The 12,540-nt window shown below is 44.4% G+C and overlaps 1 protein-coding gene across 2 annotated transcripts in view; it reads left to right on the top strand.

Moving 5' to 3' along the window:
- Window positions 1-6: 6 nt before the first annotated feature.
- GNA12 (G protein subunit alpha 12) overlaps window positions 7-12,540 on the top strand; it is a 114,264-nt gene continuing 101,730 nt past the window's right edge. Inside the window, exon 1 of one of the 2 annotated variants that reach the window (XM_034669731.1) lies at window positions 7-111. In XM_034669731.1, coding sequence (XP_034525622.1) covers window positions 31-111 — 81 coding nt within the window. In that variant the 5' untranslated portion in view covers window positions 7-30. Of the gene's footprint in view, window positions 154-12,540 lie in introns of both variants that reach the window. The other variant, XM_034669732.1, reaches the window with a different exon arrangement.

The following is a 12,540-nucleotide window of genomic DNA, read 5'->3' as shown; positions in this document are numbered from 1 at the left end:
GAGAGCGGCAAGTCCACCTTCCTCAAGCAGATGCGCATCATCCACGGCCGCGAGTTCGACCAGAAGGCGCTGCTCGAGTTCCGCGACACCATCTTCGACAACATCCTCAAGGTGCGCGCGCCTCCGCGTCCCCGCCCGCGCACCTGAGCCCAGGTGTGCCTAGGTGCGCGCAGGTGCGGCCGCAGCTCCCGGCGGCCGGCTGCCCCCGGCTTTTGGGGGGGGGGCACGGGAGGGGGCTGGCCGGGGCAGGGGTGCTCGCCCGGTCTCCGCGGCACCCAGACCGCGGCCTCTGGTTCTCTCTTCTCGGGGGCTGGAGGGCGCAGAAGCGAAAAAGCCGACCGGCTTCGGGGGATGGGGAGCGCCCGGTCCTGTACGCCGGGTCGGGGACGCGCCCTTGCAGAATGGCTTCTGCGCTCTTCCCACAGCCAGCCTCCTGGGTCAGGGAGCCCTCCTTTTCCTGCCCTCCCAGTAAGCGCGGACGAGCGGTGTAGACCAGAGGGAAAACCGGCCGCAAGTCTCTCGGTGGAACTGCTTATTAGGAAAATTTCAGACCTACACGAAGTCCAGAGACTAGAAGGCACCCACGCCCCCTCCCCCACCTTGGGCGCTGGTCTCCTTGCGGTTCGTTTCACCTAGACCCCTGCCGTGGCTTGTAGCGAATCCCAGACATCGTGTAACTTCGTTAGAAAGTCTTTTAGCGTTTGTCGCCAGAAGATAAGACCTCATTTTAAAAACAGCCACTGTACCCTTATCAGACCTAAGAATTAGTAACTCCTTACTTAATATTCTCAGCTTGGGTTCACATTTCCTCCGGCCTGTAATTGTTTTGTTTGTCCGCATCAGGATACAAATTAATTCCTTGCTTTGCAACTTTCAGTGTATCTTTTAAGTGATGTGTAATCTTCTGGCTCTCCTGTTCCTTGCTGCTCTTATTCTTGGCAGTTTTTGGCGCGGGGGAGGGGGGACAAAAAACCTGTAGAGTTGACAAAGTCTGGGTTCTAATCTCTCTCTCCTGCGAGTCTGTGCCAAAGGCCCCAAAGAAAGGAAATCTGGAGAAAATTGATCATGAACAGCAGAAAGTAGATTCTCTCCTGCCCCTAGAGTCATTTCGGGGTTTTGTTTTGTTTTTTAGTTTATCCCTACTCCTCTCCCTGTCCTCTTACCTACTCTTTCCCAGGCCCATTTTGGGGAAAGCAAATTACAGGTATGTCTCAAAGCAGAGGTAGAGGAGAGCTTGTCATACCAGACAGCTGTCTGGAGACTAGATTTTATGGTGCCCCAAGGGACTTTAAATTTAGCAGAGGTCTGTAGAAACCCATCTGGTACGTTTCTTTCACTTCAGCCAAGCTCCAGGCCTTGGGGGAAAGTGGCTCCTCATTGGGACCTGGATGCCCGAACCCTTGGTTGGGACTCCCAGGCCTTCTTCCTTCCAGACTTGCACTGGTATTCCCACTTTCTGTATTTGTTATTAAAATAATTTATTTTAATAGAAATAGCTCTTTTAGAATCTTGCTGGGAATGAAAGGAAGAGAATAATTTGAATGATAAAACACTCCTTTCCTTTTCACCTCTTTCAAAAGCCTCTCTGTGAGTCAGCTCTGGCCAGTACTTCATCAACTTTAAGGCTAGGAGCCCAGTGTGATTCAAGGGGATCCACTGTGTGCTTAAAATTCCCCTCATCTTCTGGGGTAAAGTGCATGTCATTGTCTNCAGTACTTCATCAACTTTAAGGCTAGGAGCCCAGTGTGATTCAAGGGGATCCACTGTGTGCTTAAAATTCCCTTCATCTTCTGGGGTAAAGTGCATGTCATTGTCTTTATCACAGAGCTAGATTGTATTTCTGCTGCTTTTCTGAACCTCCAAACCAGGCAGGTATAAAAGTATAAAGATTTGGCTGACTCCCACTTTCTTTTAACTCCAGATTTGGAGAAGATGTTTAGAAACATAGAATCTTAAATCTAAATTGTCGTGTTGAGTGCATTTTAGAAAACTCTGTCTTAACCTATTCCCATTGCATAGAAACATTAACTTTTACCGACTTCCTAATGAACAGAAATAAGATTTGTTAGCCAGTATCCTATTTTCCTTCCCAACTTTTTACTAACTGTAGTTACATTTTAAACTTATTTTATCTGTTGTGACTATTTCAATAACTGGTTAGAAATTTATCTTCCGATTTTTAAAACCAAAAATTCTTCCCCTCACCACACCATTTTTAGACTGATCATTTGGGAAGAGACCTTTTAAATTAATTGCTTTGTAATGGCTTTAAGCAGTGGACTTTTGAATGATACTGTTCAGAATATTTATGTCTACATAGAGATTTGGTGTTAACAGGCTGTTTTTGAAGCACTCACTATATGCTGTGCACGTTACCCTGTCCTTCATAAATGACGTTAAGTTTTTATCATGTTTCAGATGGTATTGTCCCGTTTAGCCAATGAAAAAATTGAGAATAGAGAGTTTAAAATCCGCTCAAGGTCAGCTGCCTAAGAACCAGGTGGCAGAGCTGGGAACCAAACCTAGTCCTTTTTTAAACTTTAATTTTGGGATAATTGTGGAATCTCATCCAGTTGTAAGAAATAATACAGAGAGCCCATGTACCCTTTACCCACTTAGCCTTCGTGGTAATAGCTTGCAAAACTGTGATGCAGTATCACAACCAGGGTATTGACAATGCGAACATCAAGATACAGAACATTAAGGATCCCTTATGTTGCCTTTTATAACCCCTCCTTTCTTCCCTTCCCTGACTTTAGCAGTAACTAATCAATTCTTCAATTCTATAATTCTCATTCATTCCAGATTATTGTGTAAATGAAGCCATGCAGAATATGACCTCTATATCATTCTGCATAATTCCCTGGAGAATCACCCAAGTTGTTGTATGTATCCAAAATCAATAGTCTGTGTCTTCTTTTTTGTTTGTTTGTTTGGTTTTTTTTTAAAGATTTTATTTATTTATTCGACAGAGATAGAGACAGCCAGCGAGAAAGGGAACACAAGCAGGGGGAGTGGGAGAGGAAGAAGCAGGCTCATAGCGGAGGAGCCTGACACGGGGCTCGATCCCATAACGCCGGAATTACGCCCTCAGCCGGAAGGCAGACGCTTAACCGCTGTGCCACCCAGGTGCCCCAATAGTTTGTGTCTTCTGTTGCTAAGTGGTATCCATGGTACGGATTCACCACAGCACACCATGTAACCATTCAACGCCTCTGGGTTATTCCAGTTTCCTACCTATTATGAATAAATCTGCTGTGAACATTCATGTACGTGTATTTGCATGTACACACATCTTCACGCATCTGTGATAAGCACCCAGGAGTGCAGTTGCTCGGTTGTACGGCAGTTGCGTGGTTAATGTCATAACTGTTTTTAGACTGCCTGTACCATTTTGCATCCCCACCAGCCATGTCTGAGTGATCCACTTTCCCCGCATCCTCGCCAGCATTGGACGGCCCTTTTTTAGGTGTGCAAGAGCTGGCTCATTGCTGTTTTAATTTTCATTTCCCTGACAGCTAATGATGTAGGACATCTTTTCATGTGCTTATCTGCCATCCGCATATCCACTTTGGTGCAATGTCTCCTCCTGTTTTTTTAACCTATATTCTAGTCAGGTTGCTTGTTTTTTATTGTTTGTTTATTGTGCTTTATTGTTGGTAAATGTTTTGCGAGGTGTTTTTATACATTCTAGATACTCGTCATTTGTCACGTATTATGTTTTGCAGATATTTTCTCCCGATCTGTAGCTTTCCTTCTCGTCTTCTTAAAGTCTTTCACAGAGGAGAACTTTTTTTTGATGAAGCCAGTTTATCCAATTTTTCCCCTTTGTAGGTAACACTTTTGGTATCAAAGCTGAGAACTCTTTGCCCAGCCCTAGATCCCAAGATTTTTTTTTTTTCCTGAAAGTTTGGTAGTTTTACATTTTACATTTAAGTCCCTGATCCATTTTCAGTTAATTATCCCACGAAAATGTAGGAGGTTTAGGTAGAGGTTTGTGACTTTTTTTTTGGTTTTGTTGTTTCTGCCTCGAATGCTCAATTGTTCAAACACGTGTTGAAAAGAATGTGCTGCTTCCATTGAATTGCTTTTGCTCCTTTGTCAAAAATTAGTTGGCATATTTGTATGGACCTATTTCTGAGTTCTCTATCCTGTCCCACTGATCTGTAAGTCTCTCCTGCTATTACATTCCATTGATTACCTTATACAGTAAGCCTTAATATCAGATAGAGTGCTTTCTCCCACTTCATTTTCCTTTTTCAAGATTGACTTAGCTCTTCTAGGGCCTCTGCCTTTCCATATGTATCTTAGAATAAGTTTGTCTGTGTCTATTAAAAAAAAATCTTGCTGGGATTTTGATAGCAATTGCACTAAATTTTGAGGAGAATTGACATCTCTACTATATCAAGTCTTCCAATCCATGAACATGGTATGTTTTTATTTCTATCTTTTTGATTTCTTTATCAGCATTTTGCAGTTCTCAGCAGACAGATCTGGTATGTGTATTGAGTTTATACCAAGTATCTTGCCTTCCTTAGAGCAATTATAAATGATACTGTGTTTTGGTTTGGTTTGGTTTGGTTTCCACACGCTCTTTGTTCATAGGCAGCAATGCAATTGATATTTCTGTCTTGATTTTGTGTCCTGTAATCTTGCTGAATACACTTAAGGGTTCTAAGGGCTTTCTTATAGATTCTTTGGGATTTTCTGTACAGATCATCATGTTCCTTGCAAATAGGGACTGTTTTATGTCTTCTTTTCCAATAGGCATACTTTTTATTTCTTTTTCTTGCCTTACTTCAGTGGAGAGAACTTCCGGTATTATGTTGCATGGGAATGGTGAGAGGCTTATCCTCTGTTTCTTTCCTGGTGTTGCTGATTTTTGTCTTTTATTTTTGTCAGTCTGCTTAGAAGTTTGTCATTTTTACCCCCTTGAAAAGCCAGCTTTTTATTTCATTAACTGTGTGGCCTTCCTCTTTTCAATATCATGTATTTCTGTTCATATTTCCTTTTACTTCCTTTGGGTTTATTTTGCTCTTTTCCCCTGACTTTCTTGAGGTAGAGATTTGGATTATTTATTTATTAGAATAAGTTTGTCTGCGTCTATTAAAAAAAAATCTTGCTGGGATTTTGATAGCCATGTCCTCTCTTCTAATGTAAGCATTCTCTATCACAGAGCTAGATTGTATTTCTGCTGCTTTTCTGAACCTCCAAACCAGGCAGGTATAAAAGTATAAAGATTTGGCTGACTCTCACTTTCTTTTAACTCCGGATTTGGAGAAGATGTTTAGAAACATAGAATCTTAAATCTAAATTGTCGTGTTGAGTGCGTTTTAGAAAACTCTGTCTTAACCTATTCCCATTGCACAGAAACGTTAACTTTTACCGACTTCCTAATAAACAGAAATAAGATTTGTTAGCCAGTATCCTATTTTCCTTCCCAACTTTCCTGTCTTATAATGTAAGCATTTTAAGTGCTATAAATTTCCTGCACTGTTTTAGCTGTGTCCACATATTTTGATATGTTGTATTTAACTTTCTTCAGTGTTATGTGTATCTTTGTTTCTTTTCAGATATTTTCTTTGACCCATGGATTATGTAGAAGCGTGTTATAGTTTCCAAGACTGTAGAGATTTTCCTGCTCTATTTCTGTTATTGATTTCTATGACTTATTAAAGTCAGAGAACATACTTTGTATGATTTCATTTCTTTTAAATACTTAAGGTTTGTTTTATGGCCCAGAATATGGTCCATCATGATATATATTCTGTGGGCCTTTGTTGGTGAATGTTCATGGACACTTGAACAAAATGTATCTGTTGCTTGGTGGCATTTTCTACACATGTCAAGTACTGTTGTTGATGGTGGTGTTGAGTTGTGTATTCTTACTGATTTTCTGTTTAGTATTTCTGTCAGTTGCTGAGAGTGTGTTGTGGAGGTCTCCCAACTATAATTGTGTATTTGTGTGTTTCTCCTTTTGCTCTATCAATTTTTGCCTCATGCATTTTGAGACTCTATTGTGTGGTGTATAAACAGTTAGGATTATTATGAGTTCCTGGTGGATTGATCCTTTTGTCATTATGTAATGTTCTTTGTCTCCAGTAATTTTCTTTGCTCTGAAGTCTACTTTATCAGGTATTTTAATATAACCACTCTTTTTTTTTTTTAATGAATGCTTTCATGTTGATATTTTCCCAACCCTTAAACCTACCCACATTGTTGCTTTGAAGTGAGTTTCTTATAGACAGCATGTTGTTTTATATATATATACACACATACATACATATATATGTACACATATATATATATATATATATATATATGTATTTTATTCTGTCAATCTTTGTTAATGTATTTAGGCCATTTACCTTTAAGGTAAGGTAATTAATATGTTAGGGCATAAGTTTCCCATTTTGTTATTTTTCTGTTTCTTTTATTTTACTTTCCTGTGGGTTATTTAAACATGTTTTAGGGTTCCATCTTGATCCATTGCTGATTAATTTTTGAGTGTGCCAAAAGAGGTTTATAATATACATGCATTGCTTACCCAGTGCACTGTGAAGTGTGGGAACTTTACTTCCATTTAGATCCCTTTACTCTCCCCACTTCTTAAATATGCATGTTTTAAGTATTTATTATTATACTTTGAGTCCCATATCAGATGGTTTTATGTCAGTCTTCAAATATGATTTAAGAAACTTGTGAGAAGTAGGATGGTTTGTTTTATTTACCCCTATTTTTACCTACTCTGATGGTCTTCTTTTTCCTCCCCCGAGTTTCTGAGCCTTCTGTTACCCTTTCCTTTCTATTCAGAGAACTTCCTTAGCCATTCTTAAGGGTGGCCTTGCTTACAACAAATTCAACTTTCCTACATCCAAGAATGTCTTTATATCCCCTCCATCCTTGAGAACTCTACCAGTTATAGAATTCACAGTTGACACATTCTTTTAGTACTTGAAAAATGTGCCTTATTCTTGCCTCCCTGGTTTCAGATGAGAAATCCACTGTCATTTGAATTGCTCTTTCTCTGTAAGTCAGTGTGTTCTGTCTCTCTGGTTGCCTTTAAGATTGCTCATTTGTCCTTTAGTTTCCAGAGTTTAACTGTGATTTGTCTGGACATAAGTCTTTCAGTTTGTTATGTCTTGAGCTTGCTCAGCTTCTCGAATCTGTGCATTTGTGTCTTTTGCCAAACTTGGGAAATTTCCAGCCATTATTTCTTCAAATACTTTTTCATCCCCACTCTTTGTCCCCTCCTTCTGAGACTGATGATAGGAGGGTCAGTGGCTCTTATTACTGACCTCTACGTCCCTGAGCCTCCGTTGCCCTGTTCAGTGGGATGTGACATCAGCTCCCCCTGGCCTGGCTGATCCCGGGAGTATTAGGGGCAGCCCAGCCTCCCCCCTCCTTTTTCTGCCCTCTGGGACCGGGCGAGGGTGGAGGCTCCTCTCCCCACTGATGCCACCCTGGCTGGGCAGTTGGAGCACCTCCTGCGTTTCCAGGCAGGGGCTAGGAGAGGAGATCCTTGCTTGGCCCTGCCAACATTACCTAGGCCACTTCGAAGATGCTTCCTAGTTCTGCACGGCAAGAAGGAGAAATGGGAGATCAACTTTTCTTTCAACCCTGCTGAAACCTCAGTGGGTGATGTATGTGGTTTTTCTGTTGCTATTTGGCTAGAATAGGATAGGTGTTGCCCAAACAGTTGTCTGTTGTAAGATCCCCCTTTTCCCAGTCCTTCTGCTGAGAGGAAGAAGCTTTTTCCCAGAGCTCTTTCCATCTGCGCCTTTTGGCTGTTCCAGCTTGGAGGCTGTGCAGCGCCCTGTCCCGGACAGGTAGGCAGTAAGGGTACCTGAGAACTCCCGGCCACGTGGTTCCTCAGGTCCTGAAGTCCCAGGCAGCCTGCCTTCTTGTCTCCACCATCTTTCCTATGCTTGCTTGTTGTGTTCTGTCCAGAGCGTCCTTAGTGGTAAGGAAGAGGACCCAAGAGGAATGGGGGTACTCCATCTTGGCAGAACCAGAAGTTTCCATCATTCTGGTCTTTTGATTACAGGTCAGGGACTCCTCCTTCAGGATCACAGTTGTTCCTGAATTTGAACCTATCATTTCTTTAACTTTATCACCTCACAGTACCCTCTGCAGGGATTATTTGAATCTATTTTTTGAATTCTATTTTTGAAATCTAGTATTTGAATTCGTTGCTTTGACCTCCTGTAAATATTCCCAGTAAGACTTCTTATTCATTTTTTTCATTTTTATAATCTTAAAGATGTGAGTCTCTCCCTCTCTGTGTGGGCCATCCGTAAAGTTTGTGTATGTGGTATTTCAGAACTTGTGTGCTAACACCTCTGGTGATGGCAGGCGCCTTGGCATTTGTGTGGAAAGCTTCAGACCAGCTTGGCTTTATCTCCCAGGGCCTCCACCCCCCTCATCTGTACTTTCAGAAGCCAGTTGTGAGGACCAAATCCCACCTCCCATTGGAAATAGATAGACCGTAATCCGTTTGAAAGGTTAGCGTTTTTCCGTGGACAGGAAATCCCAGTACCATGCACACAGTTGTGTGCGTGTCTCATTTAACCACCCAGAGCTGGGCCCTCCTAGTGTATCTTTGTGAGGATGATTTAGAAACCTCGTGAAGAGGGGATTATTAGAACTAGTGGTCTCCTGTTGACCCTGAAACAAAAAAAAATTCAACGAATGCTTTTTGACCGTATGCGCAAGGTGATGTGCTTCGTGCTGGTGGGGAAGGGGTTAGTTAATGGTGTATCCTGCCCAGCATCTACCCTGCACAGGCGCTCTGACTAGCGGGGGAGACGGTTGCACTCTTTAATATAAAGTCTGAATGTATGCCATGTTAAATGCCCTTGTGAAAGGAGACAGGTGGCTCAGTGAGAATAGGGAAGATTAATTCTGGCTGAGCTACCTGAAAAAGCCTATGAAGGAAGTGTGATTTGAGCCGGCCTCTGAAGGCTCCATGGACTTTTAGCAGGTGGAGAGAAACATACAAATGAGGCCATCTCCATGCCATGCATGTCTACCAGTTAGAGGACAGAGAATTCTAATAGTATGGAGTATTAAGAAGGAGTGTTGGAGCTGGACGGAACTTTCTAGCGCAGAGGACTGGTCATAATGCAGTGGCTGGCTAGAGACCTCGGTCAGGATGCTCTTTATCTCAAAGCCATGGACCTGCTCCCTAGAAAGTTCATACACACGCACGTAGTTTAAAGGGGTCCCTCGCCATCTTAAGCATCAAAGTAGGCCTACTTATGCTCTGTGAACTGCAGGTTAAGAAATTTTGTCATAGAATATCTAAGATTGTATTAAATTTTTGTAAATTAAAATCTTTTTAAGGATTGTTTGCTGTGTCGTTACTTTTGACAAAGGCGAAGGAGGATAAGACTTTGAGGAAGCCCCCACTGCTGTTCTGTATTCTTCAGCACTTCAAAACTCCTGGCCTGCAGAGTCTTTGTTTCTTGGGTTCAGAATCCCTTTGTGCTTGATGCTAGTGGGTTTGCATGAGAGCAGAAGCGTGAATGTACTTCCAGTGTCCAGGAGAACAGTTGGGCTTTGACTGCCTTGTTGGCTAATTGCATTTAAGTAAGCAAATTTAGTTCTACACCTGGACACACACGGTTGGTCCTCTGATAATACCAAGAAACAAAAATCTCTTTTTCCGTCGGTTAACAAAATCCCGAGGCCCCTCTGGCCCTTTTTGGGGATTCAGGGCACGTGGACAGCTGGCCTTCCTCTCCAGTTTTCAGGCTGACGTGTTGGTTAACCGAACCGATTTTAGGGGAGCAGTTTTAACCCTCAGTCATCTGTCACATGAGACTTGAAACATAGCTGCGTTTGATGTTAGATGGTATTCTGTTGACAGCTCATAATTATTTTCTGTTATTATGTAGTCGAGAATGAGGACATGGATCCTATCGGTTGTAAATGGAACTGAAGATTCATACTTAAGGCTTATCTGGAAATGTAATTACAGGGCGGTCTTCAAGCCAATGAAGCTAATGTGTGCTGGACCTGGCGCTTGACCTGCGTCACCCCGAGGGCGGCACCCTCCCTTCAAGACACACGGCTTTATTTCCCGAGCTAACTCTTGTAGTTTGTATTTCAACAAAAGCAGCACTCTTCTTGGCCTCTTCTGCCTGGCAGGTGGGACAGAGCAGCCGCGTAGTCTCACCTGATGGCCCTTCGAGTGAGCAGAATATGAAGAGTAGTTACTGACCACTGGCTAGCTTTTCTGAATGATTCTTTCGTGCATGAAGATGTTTGTCTGTGTCCATTGGGGTCCACGTTCAGGTGGGCCCAGGCACATTGGGGCGTGGAAAGGAAGACCCAGTTTGCGTTCTGCAGTAGTGTGTCGGGCAGCCAGCATTCCTGTGCTGGTTCGGCGGGCTGGGTCCATCTGGAACTTGTGCTCCGGAAGTGCCGTGGCCGGAGGACAGAAAAGGGACAGTTGTTAACTCTTGGGAGTATTTGCAAGTGGATGGAAAGGAGCTGGAGAGCAGCCCTACAGTTGTCCGGGGTACCAGGAAGATGGTCCCCACCCCTGCTCTCTTGAGCAGAGGCTGAGTAGATAGCATCTCTCTCTGAACTTGGACATCTGTTCTACTGTCTAGCCTAAAACCATGGCCCCAGGTTTGCCTCGTGGCTCTGACACATCCAGGTTCAGCAGTGAAGACTGATCTTAATGAATACTGACTGGTGCTAGCCAGCCGACCCAGGCCTGAGGGAGTCAGCTCCTGAAACAGGAGCAGAAACGAAGCCACCGGAACACAGACTCAGAATCTGTGGGCCGTGTAGTGTCAGTATCATCATTGCCTCGCTGGAAGGTTCTCTGGTGACTGTGCGTGTGTGGGTCCCATCCAGCCCTTGAGTGCCTGTCTGGGGCAGTCAAAGGGAGGGTCCCTGCTGTACCCAGGGAAGGCCAGGGTAGATATCAGGGCCGCAGCCAGACCTGCTCCCGGCCTCCAGAGCTAGGCCCCTGCTGTGCTGTGTGCAGGGCGGTGAGTCCTCTTGCTGTGCTTACCTGCCTACTTGGCTTGTGTGGGGACAGGAAACAGGGGAGGGCGGGGCAGGAGAGGGGACATCACTGGTGAAGTCACCCGAAGGGCGGGAGCCCCAGCCTAGCTGAAGGAGGCCATCACGATTGTCTGCAGGATTTACGATGAGCTCCATCTGGACTTGTGTCTGGGATAGATCAGCGACCAGGCTGCTGAGAAACCTGTAACGGTGCCGGGCGCCGGTCCAGGGGCACGTGCTCCGCAGCCGCTGACAGAGCCCCATTTGATGCCGAGGGCCGGCCTTTTTGGGATAAGATGGTGCTCATCCTGGCGGGCAAGTTACACAGCCTTCCCACCAAAAGACTTGACGTTTACTGAGGAAGGAAAGGGAGGGATTATTTAAACTCACCTTGCTGCTGGTTTCTGTTATAGGTGAAAGGGAGTAGCTGCTTCAGAAGTTTGTTTTTTGAATTTTTGCTTTATTTTAAGTTTTTTTTTTAATTTGAGAGAAAGCGCACGCGAGCATGAACAGGGGGAGCGACAGGCAGGGAGAGGGAGAAGCAGATTCCCCGCTGAGCAGGGAGCCCGACGCAGGGCTCCATCCTAGGACCCTGGGATCATGACCTGAGCTGAAGGCAGACATTTAACCAGCTGAGCCACCCAGGCGCCCCTGTTTTTGGCATTGTTATAACACAGGATGTTTAATCTGTGTTTTCCATCGATACCAGTTCTGTTTCTGCAGTTGTTAGTGCAGCTGGGATGATCCCAGACTATATATTTGTGGCCACTTACATGTTTTCTCAAGGAAATGAAGCTCCGTAATTCTTGTTTTAGGATGGAGAAGGGAAGGGTTTCCCCCTAGGACTCTGACGACTTGATTAGAGACCTGGAGGTGAAAAGGCCAAGGGTGGAGCGACGTGGGAAAGCAGAGCCTCCCTGAGAGGCTCGCAGGTCAGGATTGAGAGATGGAAGACTGGCTCTTTACCTTCTTATCAGTACATATTGATAGGATTATAAAGAAGTGCGATTGTGTTCCTGAACACACATGCCAGCACTACCAGCGCGTCCTCCTTCAAGCCAATGTCTCATTAAAAGTAATCATCTTGGGGGGCTCCTGGGGGGCTCAGTCGTTAAGCGTCTGCCTTCCGCTCAGGGCGTGATCCCAGGGTCCTGGGATCGAGCCCCACATCAGGCTCCGACGCTGGGAGCCTGCTTCTTCCTCTCCCACTCCCCCTGCTTGTGTTCCCTCTCTCACTGGCTGTCTCTCTGTGTCAAATAAATAAATAAAATCTTTGAAAAAAAAAAAAAAAGTAATCATCTTGGGAAGCCGAGCCAGCAGATCCTGATGAAGTGTGTGTTTATGTAGGAGAAGCTGCAGAAGCCGTGAGGACGGGCCTGCCCAGAGGGAAGGATACATTCTCTGTGCAGCGGGAGCTTCGGTTTTGTGTTTGGGGCCCCTTCTCTCATCCCTCCTTTGATCCTCAGTAACCCTGTCAAGTCAGGTTGAGGGTTTTACTCTGATGGGGGTGTTCAGCTC

This window comes from Ailuropoda melanoleuca, chromosome 10 (assembly GCF_002007445.2).
Source record: "Ailuropoda melanoleuca isolate Jingjing chromosome 10, ASM200744v2, whole genome shotgun sequence".
Lineage (NCBI taxonomy): Eukaryota > Metazoa > Chordata > Mammalia > Carnivora > Ursidae > Ailuropoda > Ailuropoda melanoleuca.
Note: the sequence above shows the minus strand (reverse complement) of the source record. Positions and strands in the feature narration are given on the sequence as shown.